Source organism: Vespula pensylvanica, chromosome 1, assembly GCF_014466175.1.
Source record: "Vespula pensylvanica isolate Volc-1 chromosome 1, ASM1446617v1, whole genome shotgun sequence".
Classification (NCBI taxonomy): domain Eukaryota; kingdom Metazoa; phylum Arthropoda; class Insecta; order Hymenoptera; family Vespidae; genus Vespula; species Vespula pensylvanica.
Genome location: NC_057685.1, coordinates 642521 through 655897, shown reverse-complemented (window position 1 = coordinate 655897; position 13377 = coordinate 642521). Strand labels below are relative to the sequence as shown.

Sequence of the window (13377 nt, the reverse complement as noted above, 5' to 3'; positions counted from 1 at the left end):
TAACCCGGACTCTTTTCACTTCTCGGCACAGAACTGATCAAATTCGTTCTTCGTGTTTTTCCTCGCAGAATGTGTGCGATCGACTGTACGCGGATATCACGATAACGCTCGTAAACGATAATACAAAGCGTAGTACTATCCGTGATCAACCACGAACCGCGCCGAAAAGGTTAGTAAAATGGCGTCATATCAATCAGTACAGTCTCGTCGGTGCCTTCCAACACGTCCCCAGTGATGCCACCTTTTGTCATGTTCCATCTCAACTTTGAGAGTAGTTGAAAGTAGAGAAAGAGGGGAACGGTAATAACATAGATGGGAGGGAGAGAGAAAGAAAAAAAGGGGACATGGGAGAGAGAAAGAGAGAGAATGATAGAAAGGAGGAGATGTAAAATAAGGTTAAGCCGAATTCGTTTGAGATCGAGTTATATGTTCTAATGCGTCTCGAGTCCGTACAAATAGAGAATTAATTCTGAATGTTTTAAATCTGAGCACGAATTTTTCTGTTGCCTGGCGTACCACGGCTGTCGTGCAAAAACTCGATACACGTATCGACGGCATTTCTTGTGGACGCCCAACGTAGTATCCCGTACTACCACCTTTCACACATTCTTCTACCCCATATACCCGCCCTCTAGTGTATCAGGAGCATCATTTTCTGGTTAACGAACTTTCTCATTCACGCTTTCTCAATTTTCGAATTTGCTTCGAACGAACGATGCTTTTTGGAAATCGATACATATGTATATATAAAATAATTGTATTGGTTCTCTTCAATAATGATGGTGTTGTGAATAAATCGATGACTTCGCAAAGAAAAAAAGGAAAGAAATACGCTCATATCGCGATCAAATTTTGAAAACAATTGTAACATATTACATTGTTGATAAATATAAGTTGGTAGATTAATCTCTGACGATTTTAATTGCAATTTATATCAATTTACATACTTCTTTTTTTTTTTTATACATTCTATAAATCTTTCATCGTCATGTTATGTACTGACGATCAAACGCTTTTAGTTTTTTGTCGCATTGTGCCGCCATCTGACGTTAAGAAATTGAAATATTTAAAACATTTACGAAATGATACGATGATGTTAATACAGACTTTTATTCGGGAAATTTATACAATGAAACTATCACGAGATGTAACGTATTATATTCTTTACATTTTAATCGGATATTCCTCGTGGTATTTTAACAATTTATATTTTTTAATGTACCAATGAACGAACCGTTTTAATGAAGATCGCTCATTGGTCAATTTTACGAATGCTATCGAATATGTTAAAATTTGGAAATTTATGTGCATGGAAACGTCTCGTGTTCTCATAGTCGAAGATCAGTGTATGAAATATTTTACGACCGGTTTTCTCGAGACTAGAATACCGGGCTGTATATCGTGGCTTTTTGGCGGGCGCAATTTCTTTGGCGGTTTCTCGAGTCTTACCTTTAAACCTGAAACATATATCACGTATAAATGGGTGATAAGGACGGCGGTAAGAAGATATCCGATATACGATATTTTTATATCACATTTACCTTTAAACATAAGTATCAATTGGTTATTTTTTTTAAAGGACGCTTCTTCACCCGGTACCATAAACAATGTCGTTTTCTTATATCAAATTTCTACTTATCGTACTCGTACAACAATTTATTGAGCGTTTAAGTTTAAATATTAATATCTCGTGTTTTTAAAATAAATAAAAAAAGATTAGTTCTGTTTAAAATATAGAAAAATATATATAATTGGAAGATACTACTCAGTTATTCTACACATATTTCTATCAAATTGTTTTAATAAGTAATTTTCATTCTGTATTGTTATATATGAAAAATTTTAGAATATACGTCCGATAAGATAGATAATATGATAGATACACCGTATATAAAAATGTTAGTTATAGTTTTGCTTTACAAGAAAATCAATGGTATTGTTATATTTTTTTACTTTAGAAACTTTTGATGATGCAGTGGAAGAACGCGTTATTAACGAAGAATACAAGATATGGAAAAAGAATACGCCATTCCTATATGATCTTGTAATGACACATGCTTTAGAATGGCCGTCGTTAACTGCACAGTGGTTACCAGATGTAACTAGACCAGAGGGAAAAGATTATTCCGTTCATCGTTTGATCCTAGGTACACATACGTCGGATGAACAAAATCATTTGCTTATTGCAAGCGTTCAATTACCTAATGAGGATGCTCAGTTTGATGCTTCTCATTATGACAATGAAAAAGGCGAATTTGGAGGCTTTGGTTCCGTAAGCGGAAAGATAGAAATTGAGATTAAAATTAATCACGAAGGCGAAGTGAACAGAGCCAGATACATGCCACAAAATCCATGCGTAATAGCAACGAAAACTCCATCAAGCGATGTTTTAGTATTCGATTACACGAAACATCCGAGTAAGCCAGATCCAAATGGCGAATGTCATCCAGATCTAAGGTTTACATTTATACTCTTGTATTTTATATGTTCTACATTTATGTTTATGTTAAAAATTTATATATTCGCTTAGGTTACGAGGACATCAAAAAGAAGGCTACGGACTATCATGGAATCCTAATCTTAACGGGTACTTGTTGAGTGCATCGGATGATCATACAATATGTTTATGGGATATCAATGCTACTCCCAAAGAAAATCGTGTCATCGACGCTAAGACCATTTTTACAGGACATACAGCCGTTGTAGAGGATGTTGCATGGCATTTATTACACGAATCTCTGTTTGGATCAGTTGCAGATGACCAAAAATTGATGATTTGGGATACGAGGTACGATTATTTATAATCATATAAATAAGTAATAAATAAATAAAAAAAATAAATGGTTGATAATATTATCTATTTAATATATTTTAATATATAAAAATATATATTATTACAGATGCAATAATACCAGTAAACCAAGTCATACAGTCGATGCCCATACTGCAGAAGTTAATTGTCTAAGTTTTAATCCATATTCAGAATTTATTCTTGCTACTGGTAGCGCCGATAAAACAGTAGCATTATGGGATTTAAGGAATTTAAAATTAAAATTACATTCTTTTGAATCTCACAAAGACGAAATCTTCCAAGTTCAATGGTCACCACATAATGAAACCATATTAGCAAGTAGTGGTACAGATAGGCGTTTGCATGTGTGGGATCTTAGCAAAATTGGAGAAGAACAATCTACTGAAGATGCTGAAGATGGACCTCCTGAGTTATTGGTAATTCTTTTGACTAATATGAATCATCATTATAAATACAAATAATCTCATAAATTATTATATTTCTCTTTCTTATATAGTTTATACATGGTGGACATACTGCAAAGATTAGTGACTTTTCATGGAATCCCAACGAACCATGGGTAATATGTTCGGTATCAGAAGATAATATAATGCAAGTTTGGCAAATGGCAGAAAATATTTACAATGATGAAGAACCAGATACACCAGCTAGTGAACTTGAAGCTGGGGCTTCATAAGTCGAAAAAATAATTTATTAAATCATCTGACATTAAAGTCAAGAAATACTACCGAATAGTATTATTGACTATTGAAACGAACATTAATGAACCATAAACGGCATTAGAATTGGTGATTTATATATTTGTAAGATTTAAAAAAAAAAAAAAACTGTGTGGTATAAGTGATAACATTATGGAAGAGCAATAATATTTCAGTTCTCCATTAATTTTAATTATTTTCTTGTTTTTTATTATAATTACATTAACCTTAATTTTTCACATCAAAATGTATATCTATTGAATTTTTAAAATGCATGTAATGGCGAGAAACACGAAGTACTGATTCGTTGGTTAAAAGCATCAGTACTGTAAATTTGTAAAAACGTGTATCATAGGCTTACTGCGTACATCAATCAAAAATTTATTTTTTAATTCACTCGTGTTAATCAATATCGTAGAATGTCTTTTTTTGCTCATGTATCGATTGTTTATCAATTATTTGTAGAACAAATATTTCAGTACTTTCACATGTTCTGTTTAATAATTGGAAGAATTTATACATGTTGTACAAGCATTTGTGCAAGATAATGTCTTGCTCTTATATTATTTTTCTATATACAAGATGTATCATTATTTTGTTTCTTTAATTATACGTGGTATTAATCAACAAATGTATATTTGTCAGCAGTGAGCCTATCAGTAACAGCGTTCGTATAATTACTAATTTGGGTTTTTGGGTAGCTCTTAGGTAAATATAAAGTAAATAGTAAACATTCAGGCACTATGTCATATCATCAGATACAAAACCGAATTGGAACATAGGTTTGTATGAGAAATTACATCAGTGACAAAGAAATCTCTGTTAACGATTTATTAATTCGTGTTCTTCCAATCGGCACAAAATCTTTCGAGTATTACTAATTTTATTACGACTTTCTAATTTCTTAAAACCTTTTGAACGACGAATTAATTGTCTAAATAATTTAGTCCTAAAATCCACCCTGTATTAGATCCATGCTATAATAAGAATGTTGCGTAAAATTTGAGAATGAGATGTTGTGTAACGTCAGATAATATTTGAATCGATTACAATTTGAAAGTCAATATGATATCTAATACATAAAATGTACATAAACAAATTTTTATATATCGTTTATAAGATAAACAGGGTTTAAAAGCACCCGTTGAAAATTCCGTGTGATTTTCATATTACTCAAAAAAGAATTGTTAAATATCAATGTAAGCTTAGAATAATTTATCAAAATATCGTTCGCGTTATACTTCCACGTGCGTCAATTCTACTAGATGTTCCAGATGTATCTTTTACATTTTACATTATACACTTTCTTCAATATTTTCGATCGTTGCGGTAGTAATTATATTTTTTCTTGGCACTTATCGTTAGTAGTAAAATTACGAATGTGTATAAGACGAAAAAATTGTTCCCCTATTATATGGTCGTGTTAGATAGTTCGTTGTATATTTGGACAAGAAGCGAATCCTCGTATTCGGCTTCAGGACTTTTCAATGATATCATATCTTCCGAATCTAAGTTCGTAAATCTGCAAAGAAAATTAAACGTTATATGTCTATGACCGAGTCTTCGTAATCAGGATCAATTGAATCATTCAAGATATTACCAAAACCTGTGTATCAATAGGATGTCGTTTATAGAACGCGACCTGTGTCGGCTATGCATGCAAAAATAAACAAAAATTTACAAAATATAAAAAAATGAACGTTCGCAAAAACGAAAGGAACGTAAATATATCGTGCGCTGCGATACTTTCGACTAAACGGTAAAGATTTTCGAAAATTTACCTTTTACCTAAATTTTGTCGTTTGATACCATCCAGAAAATTGATTATAGAAGGTGTTAAGGCAGGACGAAATATCTGTGAGACAATAATATATATTATCGTCGATTTGACGAATCACGTCGTTATGCAACGAGATGACAATGCAAACGTTCTTACCGTAACCGGCGCACAGCGCATTTCGCGAAGGTCTATGTTTCTGAAGAGGTCATGAATAAGAAGTTCTTCTATACTCGGATACCGATTTCTAGACTCATCAAATATTATCTCAAGTAGTTCGATGACCTAAATATATCATATTTTGGGTCAATACCCTTTAACGAGGGAATTAAGAAAGAAGAGAATGGAATCGCGCATTGCGTGTCGCGTTAAACGCGTTACCTGTGGATACGTCTCGATATCCGAGAGATGCGCAGCGGTTGGCTTGAAAGAACACAATTCGTAGCCGGCGCACATTTCAAACAACATGTGACCTGAATAGAGAAGAGAGATCTCAACGTTAGAGAGAGAGAGAGAGAGAGGGCGAATTTTTTGCTTTATTATATCGATCGAATGGTTTCTTTTACCAAAACATATCACGTCCACCGTACTCGTTTTCGTCAATCGAGATGTCACTATAGGATGTATCCTGCTTTTGAAACCTAAGAGGGTGTTTTCGAGACCAGCGAGACGAGCAACGCCATTCTGTACAACGACGTTTCCAGAATGCAAATGAGCGACAACAGGAAATCCTCTGTCTTTAAGGAACACCAAAGCTTCCAATATCTGTCTACCCATCTGTTGGATCTGTGACAAGGGTAAACCTTTCCCGCGAGAAGCGTACTTTTGACTCCAGTCATCGTTCCAGCAATTCCTCTCGATCTGAGAAACAACGTGTTACAACGTAATAAATGAAGAATTAATTGCAAACATCGAACTTAGTCAAGAAACTAGAGTCTAGCGATAATTGCTTTATAACTCACGCCATATATAAGATCCTTCAGACTACCGTGATTGATAGGTTGGATTAGAGCAACGTAGTTGAGTTCCTCGTACTCGAGAAACTCTAGACCGAATATAGGACAAATGTATGGATGCTGTAGTGCGAGAAACAAATTATTCAGGATGTCTTTCGTCGAAGGACAGATGCTCAACGGACAATTTCTATTCAAGGGCATCAGAGTGATGAGTCTGTCGGTTTTGAGCGAAGTATCTCTTACGGCGAACCAGTGCTTGTCCACTCTCGATCCTGAAAGATACGGTAGAAAGAAATATGAGAGTTGTTCTCAACGAAATGAAAAAGGAACGTTCGACTGGATGGTTTTCTATTACGGAATAACTCGCACGTAACTCACCGACGTTGTTGAGCTGCTTGATGAGAGTATACCGCGAAGTTCGTTGGATATAAGTCTGACAGATTGATAAAGCACGGTCTCTGGACCTTTTCTCCATTTCCACGTATTCGCCGACGTCCTCGCAAGCGGACGGTCCGTGACCCAGTGCGGTGTAGTGGTGTCGTCCATTTCTACGCCAAATACAAACAAAATCCTGCTTAACCTCGTTTTCCTACGTCTTTTAAAATCGAACCTGTGCGAACGAACTTCCCTCGGATAATGTATCGCGTGTTCGAACCTCGCCGCTTTTATATCGATGCTTTTAAACACGTACAACATCTCCGCGTATTTGATATTTTTTTATTCATTTATACTGGAGCTACCGAAAGAGATTTAAATGGGGATAATGTCCCTGACGGAACAAAGCGATTATATCTCCTGGCTCGTTTTCAGATGGAAATCATTTGGCAAAAGGTCGACTCTAACGATATCGTTTTTTAAAGTATTTTTCTCTTGCAGTTATACATCCGTTATCAAGAGAGGAGACATAGCTTGACCTCGTTCGAAGAACCACTCTACCTTTAAGCTTACAAAACCTATGAATGTTAAATCAGCTAAAGGAATATTTGATGCTAGCCGCAGTTCAATCGGCTCTCGCTAAAACTTCTTCTTTAGAACAAGCAGCACTTTTATAACATTCACCTTGTAAAATAAAAAAAAAAAAGATTTTCTACCTGTCCTCTTGTTCCTCGCTGTCGTTTAGACGTTTTTCTACTTGTATCTCTACGCTTTCGCTCGCTAATTCCGTTGGATCGCTTCTTAAGCGTTGCCAGAAGCGGATTAGATTTGCGAAGCAAGAGTTACGAAGTGGACGACGCGCATTATCTTTATTACTATGCCACGCTGCTCTGCGACTGCAAAGGTTTCATCCAATAAGAAATAGTCACACATACTGTTCGATATCATATCGTACTATTTTGAGCCTTTAGATTATAAATATTTCAAATAAATGAAAGAGACGCCGTCAAAGATCCCTCGATCGTATCGGGATAAGAGTATTCGTCGCGAGTAACGAAACAAAGATTTATTATTATATTCCCGTACGTTGTCAATTCTAATAAATTCTATCGATCGTTGTTAATTATTCTACGAGCTTTAAATCTAATACGTGTTACTAATACGATGTCTATTAGTCGTCGATCGATCGATAAAAAAAACGAACAAAGATTTTAGACGACTTTATATCTTAATGATTTAACGATTTCGCTTTCGATAGAATTTTTCCGTTGTACGTACATACGTGTGAGAAATTAATTGTTTACTAAAAAAAACGTTGGCTGTTACCTTCGCGATTCCGCAACGGGTTTTCTAAATATTCTAACGCTTGTATTTTGTTCGCATGGACGATGAACACTTTCCATGGAATATCGCACGCTTATTTATTCGTTAAATTTAATAACGATTTTATCGTACGAATTACATTCGACGGATACGAAATATAAAGTGCTAAGGATACAACTAAAATTTGATTAACAGTTGTATGGTCTATTTGTAAACAATTATTTATAGTATCTATTTTGACCCGATGTTCTCGGTATGGCAACGAGACGATCAAGGAAGAAAACAATCTTTGTACCGAGGGTATATAATCGATAAACGGATAGACGCGGATAAATCTTCTCGAAATACACTTGAAAGGAAAGACAATGGGATCGAGGATGAGATGAAAGACAACGATAATCTCAATAGCTGGCACGATCTTCTCAGAATCAGCTTCTATCAGCTACGATTCGAACAATACCGTACGGTATCAGGATGCTATTGTGTAACCAATACGCGGATCTTTGTTACGTATCGATCAGGCGAACGGACTCTTTTATTATTATAAATTTTTCAGAAAAAATATAAACTAAACAAATTTAAAAGGAGACTATACGATTATATCTTTACTTTGTCGTATATGTACACATATACGAGTAATATATATACGTGTATATATATATATATATATATAAATCTAATATAATATAAACTATAAATCTAAACATAATAAAAAATTATTATATATATATATATAATCTCGAATAAACAAAAGCAATCATCTTTATCATATATTAATATATATGTCAAAAATATGTTAAATATCATATAATAATATATAAGTCTGTAGATTCGTACGTGCTCAAAGAACCGTTAATTTGTTCGAAAGACGAAAAAAATACAAAAATACAAAAATAAATACAAAGGTGATAAAGAAAAATTAGTAAAAGGTTCAATCACCTGATTTCATTTTGATCTCTGCATCCTCGCGCGGCCGAGACACGACTGAAGAGTATCTTAGCTAGATTGTCAATTTTGTTGGTCAATTGATAGCCCTTTTCCTCTTCGCTTTCATCGTCTTCGATACTGGCACTTCTTCCACGACGAAGGACACCACGGGCAGAGACCATAGCTTCCGAATCGAGCTCTATGGCACTTTGAGTTCTGCGATTGACGGCACGTCGTTTCCGTCGTGTCCTTGGCCTCTCTTGCCAGAACCTATCGTGTCCGGTGACATCCGATTCCCGATGGCTCTCACCCTCGTCCTTCTTATTCAAACTTTGATAGAGATTGAACATCTTTCTCAGGATTTCTTAATTCTCCTGGATGGATTTACGCCTTGGTCCCAGCTAAACTAAAACATTTCGAATTTCCCAATTTACTTAATCTTCCTTTTTCCCTTCCAATTCTCATCAATTTCCAATCGTCAATTAATCCAACACGTAAAGTAAAAGATCTTTGCCTTCTTTTTTTTTTACCTTAATCTTCTAACTTATATATCTCCTTATATACCTCGTAAAGCTGTTGTCTCTCGGAGTCCTCTCTCTCTCTCTCTCTCTCTCTCTTTCTCTCCCTTCGAGAATAAAATAGAATTCGTTTTATCGAGGACGGATCATATTTGTTTGGCCCTCGGCACTGACCGTTACTGACAACCGTCCGGCCGATCGACGTTCCTCCGAATGTGAGAATCGAGTTGGTGCATGGAGGATACCGTGGGGGAATGCACCGGTTGCACTCGTCACGAGAGCCACTCGTGCAGTGTCGCCGGGCAGCGAGGGTGGACGGGCACTGAGCGCCGCGAGCTCGCACCCCGGCCTGACACAGATTTGCTAGGGCAAGTACTACTTTTTTCCCTCGCTTTCTGCGCTCGCGCCGATCGCAGCAACAGAGATCGGAGGGTAACGTATACGTTTAAGGCTTCGGACGCGCATATAACCGAATAAAGAGACTATCGACGAGTCTCTTTCAATTCTCTCTTTCGATTCTATACAAACATCGCGTCTTTGAAATTATTCCTTTTTTTCTTTCTTTCTTCTTCTTCTTTCTCTTTTCTTTTTTACACAAATTCCTACAGTTCGATCGATTTGCACCTTTGCATTACCATCGGTGGTTGCGAATTTATTATCAGGAACGTATGAGAACTCGTAGAGTGCATCCATCCTGTTGCATTTTCAGCATTGATGTATACATACATACATACACATATGTGTGTGTGTGTGTGTGTGTGTATACAGTAGGTGTAAAGCAATTCGGTCGAAGATGAAAAAAATAAAAGTAAAATTGTATGCAAACGTATCGTTTGTAAATAAATCTTTTCAAGTATTCCTTCCTATCTGCAGAAAGCGAGAAAGAAAGTCGTCGATATGAAATGTTAGAAATCCAATTATACTTATTTATTTGAAATGTTATGCATATTTCGGATTCCTTTAATCTCCATGTTGAACTTGAAGACCGTATGGCAACCTTAATCTCGCTTTGCATTCTTATGGTTGCTTTCAAGGACGATTGAAAAAATTCGAAACGACATATCTTTTTTCGATTTCTCAAAAATCTCTAAGATCAAACGTTAAAGGGAATTCTACTCTATTGATGGTCTCTCTCTCTCTCTTTCTGTTTTTATATATAAATAAACTATTGAAATAACGAAGTAACGAATTTTTAGATATTTATTAAAAATATAAAAATTTCTTTAGTTCAAACTTTTGATGAAGTTTAGCTTTAGCTAGATCGTTTTTTAACTAGATTGTTCTTTCGCTAACATCGTTTGGTACTGTAGTGGCCAACTATCTATTGAACGTCCTTCATATACCTACAATTACGTTAATATATCCTTGACTTAGTATAAATGCAACTATAAGTAGAGATAATCGTATGCAAAAGTTGTATATTGATACCCGTGACATAAATTCTAAGACATCACGAGGAGATACTTCGTACTCGGCACGGGGACCCCATTTATATTCATATTTTTGTGATTCGCCTTTGTATACTACCGCTTTCTCGAGATACTGTTGCGCTACAAAATCCTGAGGAAAATATCGTTTATCATTAACATGGTAAAATCTATTTGTCTATAATTAAGAATATAATTTGTTTTACCACGGTAACTAATTTTTTTACATCTCCAAAATAATCATGCTGAAAATTATCTTCCTTTATAATTTCCAAGTGCCGTAAAAAATCCCACAACGTTCCTGCAATATTTAAGTTTAAGTAAATATCGTATGAAATTTATTGGAGACGCAGTAAGTCCGATAATAATTTATTACCAACCTTCTGTACATGTATCTTCGTACATGAAGATATGAGCAAGTATTATAAATAGAAGAACTTGTTCAGCCTTTATAGATTTTGTAAACTTAAGATGCGGTATGTTGTTTTTAATTTCGTTTACTAATATGTATTTACCATTACCTATATCTACCAGTTGATATCCAAATACCTTCCGAGGAACGCTTATATTATTTTTAAATTATTTCGATATATTTATAGAATATCATTTTTAAGAATATAATATATATGAAACTTTAAGATATACCTGGGATAAAAGAGACTTAACTCTTTCTATTATTTGACGAAAATTCTTTGCACTCCCTTCAAGAATGCTTTTAACGATATGTATTTTAGGAATAACATGTTTTTTCTTTTCAACGGTAAATATATATCGTATGACTCTTCCAGCTAAATCTATTTCTTCTTGCAAACTTATACTTTTGGTATCTACTCTTCTTAATCTTTTGTTAGACTCTTCGGAATACAAACTAGAACTACCTTGAGAAAGAGCATTACGTCCAGCTACTCTAGTGTTATAAGAAGATTCATTTTTTTTCATTTGTCTTTCACCAGTATCCTGTGACAAATGTTTACGTAGGCCACTACTGGTACTTTGATACATAACCTCATCATCATCCTCTTCTTCGCTACTATATTCATTAATATCTCTTTTCGTTAATGATCGTAATCTATTTGCTACGAAAAAATTTAATTTTAATAACTTATTTATTAACTTATTTCTTCTTAATTATTATTATACGTACGCATGTTACGAAAGTTTAGATCGGACCTTCTGTAATTTCTTTAAATCTTCGAAAGATATTTGTGTAATGTTAAAATTTGTATATTTAATAATTATTTACAATTGTTATTCTCTACGTACGTGTGGTTCAAATGTAACTGTTCAAAACAATATTTCTACCGTATTCACGTTATCGACAACTCGTTAGAAAGAAGTCGCAGCGCCACTAGTAGCAGGAATTGAAATTACGTCTGATGAAACTACTTTATCTATATAAATTTCCGAATCCGTGGATAAGTAATATTTCATACTTTATCGGTAATGTTGATTGCAAACGTCACTTATCAGTAGAATGCTTTCCAAGTTCCTGCGATAGGCAACCAGGATTTAAAACAACAAAGATAAATTCTTTCACGAAATAAGTGAAATATTGTCGATCTTCGAAGATATAATATTCAAGTCAATATTAAATATTTTAATAATTTAATTATTAGAAAAAAGAATCATTAGGAACAGAAAAAAGTTAAAGATGAATTCTATATCTTTTGTTCAATTGTAATATCACATTGTAGTCAGAAAGAAATTAAAGTTGCATAGTTTACAAGAAACAATCTTCCTGTATAAAGCGAGAGGAGAATCCAGGGAAACTCGTTTCAATGCGAACAGTTGCACCTGTTCAGCGGTCCGTTCATTTCTCTCTTGATGACAGCTAAGGAGAATCCGACACCTCGTGTAATTCGTCTTCTCTTAACAGAACAATAGAATCACTAACAAATTCTCTCTCTCTTGGCCATTTTACGAGCAAAGCGAAGCAATATGTTAGCAATTTGGTATCGATAAATATTTAGATTTATTTGATCGCGACTAATGATTCGAAAGCAATATAAAAACGTATAGTTTTTGTCTCGTACCCAAGGCGATTCGATCGTATCGATCTGATTCTATCACGATTTGAAGAGAGCAATGATCATCGGCCAGCTAAATAGAGCCGCGTCTAAATTCGGATGGCAGCTGGTGCGACGTTGGTAAAACAAAGACAAGTACAAATAAGAATAGGCGAGTCTCCAAACGAAACGATTGACATTTCGTTTAATCCCACGTAGAGATTAACGTTTTAAAGTTAGAGGTATGTATGTATCTCTGCGAAGATATATTTACGGTACGAGAAAAAAGTCGGTAAAGAAATCGATGCTGTTAATTAGCGAAACCAAATCGACATCGTTAATTAGCAGGAACGAGTGCGATTATTAAAAAGAAAACGATCGAAGTATAAGTTCGAATTACGTCGATTATTAACGTCCTTCTACGAGTTGATTCTTTTGGTTTCATCCAACAGCGATACCTTGTTGGGAGTAAATGGCGTAACGAAAACGGTGGTTCGATATAATCACCTAATTGCATGCTGCCGAGCAGATAAAGCGCACCTCCGAGTGTTCCCTCGC

The 13377-nt window shown here is 34.9% G+C and overlaps 3 protein-coding genes across 16 annotated transcripts; 1 reads left to right on the top strand and 2 right to left on the bottom strand.

The window, feature by feature from the left end:
- Positions 1 to 33: 33 nt before the first annotated feature.
- LOC122634648 (chromatin assembly factor 1 p55 subunit) lies at positions 34 to 4326 on the top strand. Of its 2 annotated transcripts, none has more exons than XM_043823801.1 (5): positions 34 to 169; positions 1959 to 2457; positions 2531 to 2788; positions 2901 to 3228; positions 3309 to 4326. In XM_043823801.1, the coding sequence occupies exons 2-5, from the start codon at positions 2048 to 2050 to the stop codon at positions 3486 to 3488; spliced, it is 1176 nt and encodes a 391-aa protein (XP_043679736.1). In that variant the 5' UTR covers positions 34 to 169; positions 1959 to 2047; the 3' UTR covers positions 3489 to 4326. The 2 variants fall into 2 exon arrangements, with proteins under 2 accessions (XP_043679736.1, XP_043679727.1); XM_043823792.1 differs by lacking the exon at positions 34 to 169 and adding an exon at positions 1343 to 1498.
- On the bottom strand, positions 4327 to 9787 carry LOC122634592 (slowpoke-binding protein). Of its 12 annotated transcripts, none has more exons than XM_043823744.1 (10): positions 9433 to 9787; positions 8881 to 9274; positions 6622 to 6791; positions 6250 to 6515; positions 5854 to 6148; positions 5669 to 5760; positions 5447 to 5572; positions 5299 to 5365; positions 5111 to 5161; positions 4327 to 5032 (listed from the first exon to the last, which is right to left on the bottom strand). In XM_043823744.1, the coding sequence occupies exons 2-9, from the start codon at positions 9216 to 9218 to the stop codon at positions 5139 to 5141; spliced, it is 1377 nt and encodes a 458-aa protein (XP_043679679.1). In that variant the 5' UTR covers positions 9219 to 9274; positions 9433 to 9787; the 3' UTR covers positions 4327 to 5032; positions 5111 to 5138. The 12 variants fall into 12 exon arrangements, with proteins under 12 accessions (XP_043679679.1, XP_043679663.1, XP_043679655.1 ...); XM_043823728.1 differs by having other exon boundaries at positions 5292 to 5365; positions 9433 to 9786; XM_043823720.1 differs by having other exon boundaries at positions 4327 to 5161; positions 5292 to 5365.
- A 781-nt stretch (positions 9788 to 10568) lies between these two features.
- Positions 10569 to 12112, bottom strand: LOC122630909 (non-structural maintenance of chromosomes element 3 homolog). Of its 2 annotated transcripts, none has more exons than XM_043815995.1 (6): positions 11958 to 12112; positions 11459 to 11889; positions 11194 to 11362; positions 11020 to 11114; positions 10815 to 10946; positions 10569 to 10729 (listed from the first exon to the last, which is right to left on the bottom strand). In XM_043815995.1, exons 1-6 carry the CDS (start codon positions 11959 to 11961, stop codon positions 10655 to 10657), a joined length of 906 nt encoding a protein of 301 aa, XP_043671930.1. In that variant the 5' UTR covers positions 11962 to 12112; the 3' UTR covers positions 10569 to 10654. The 2 variants fall into 2 exon arrangements, with proteins under 2 accessions (XP_043671930.1, XP_043672016.1); XM_043816081.1 differs by having other exon boundaries at positions 11459 to 11882; positions 11958 to 12105.
- Positions 12113 to 13377: the final 1265 nt, after the last annotated feature.

Coding starts and splice junctions, on each gene's coding strand:
- LOC122634592 (XM_043823696.1), bottom strand. CDS start 9,218: ATGTTCAATCTCTATCAAAGTTTGAATAAGAAGGACGAGGGTGAGAGC. Junction 6,792..8,880: donor AGAGATCAAAATGAAATCAG/GTGATTGAACCT, acceptor TATTTGGCGTAG/AAATGGACGACACCACTACA. Junction 5,033..5,291: donor CGACAAAATTTAGGTAAAAG/GTAAATTTTCGA, acceptor TTTTCTTTGCAG/ATTTACGAACTTAGATTCGG.
- LOC122630909 (XM_043815995.1), bottom strand. Junction 11,115..11,193: donor CGAAGATACATGTACAGAAG/GTTGGTAATAAA, acceptor TAAATATTGCAG/GAACGTTGTGGGATTTTTTA. Junction 10,730..10,814: donor TCTTAGAATTTATGTCACGG/GTATCAATATAC, acceptor ACGTAATTGTAG/GTATATGAAGGACGTTCAAT.
- LOC122634648 (XM_043823792.1), top strand. Junction 2,458..2,530: donor GAATGTCATCCAGATCTAAG/GTTTACATTTAT, acceptor ATATTCGCTTAG/GTTACGAGGACATCAAAAAG. Junction 3,229..3,308: donor ATGGACCTCCTGAGTTATTG/GTAATTCTTTTG, acceptor TTTCTTATATAG/TTTATACATGGTGGACATAC.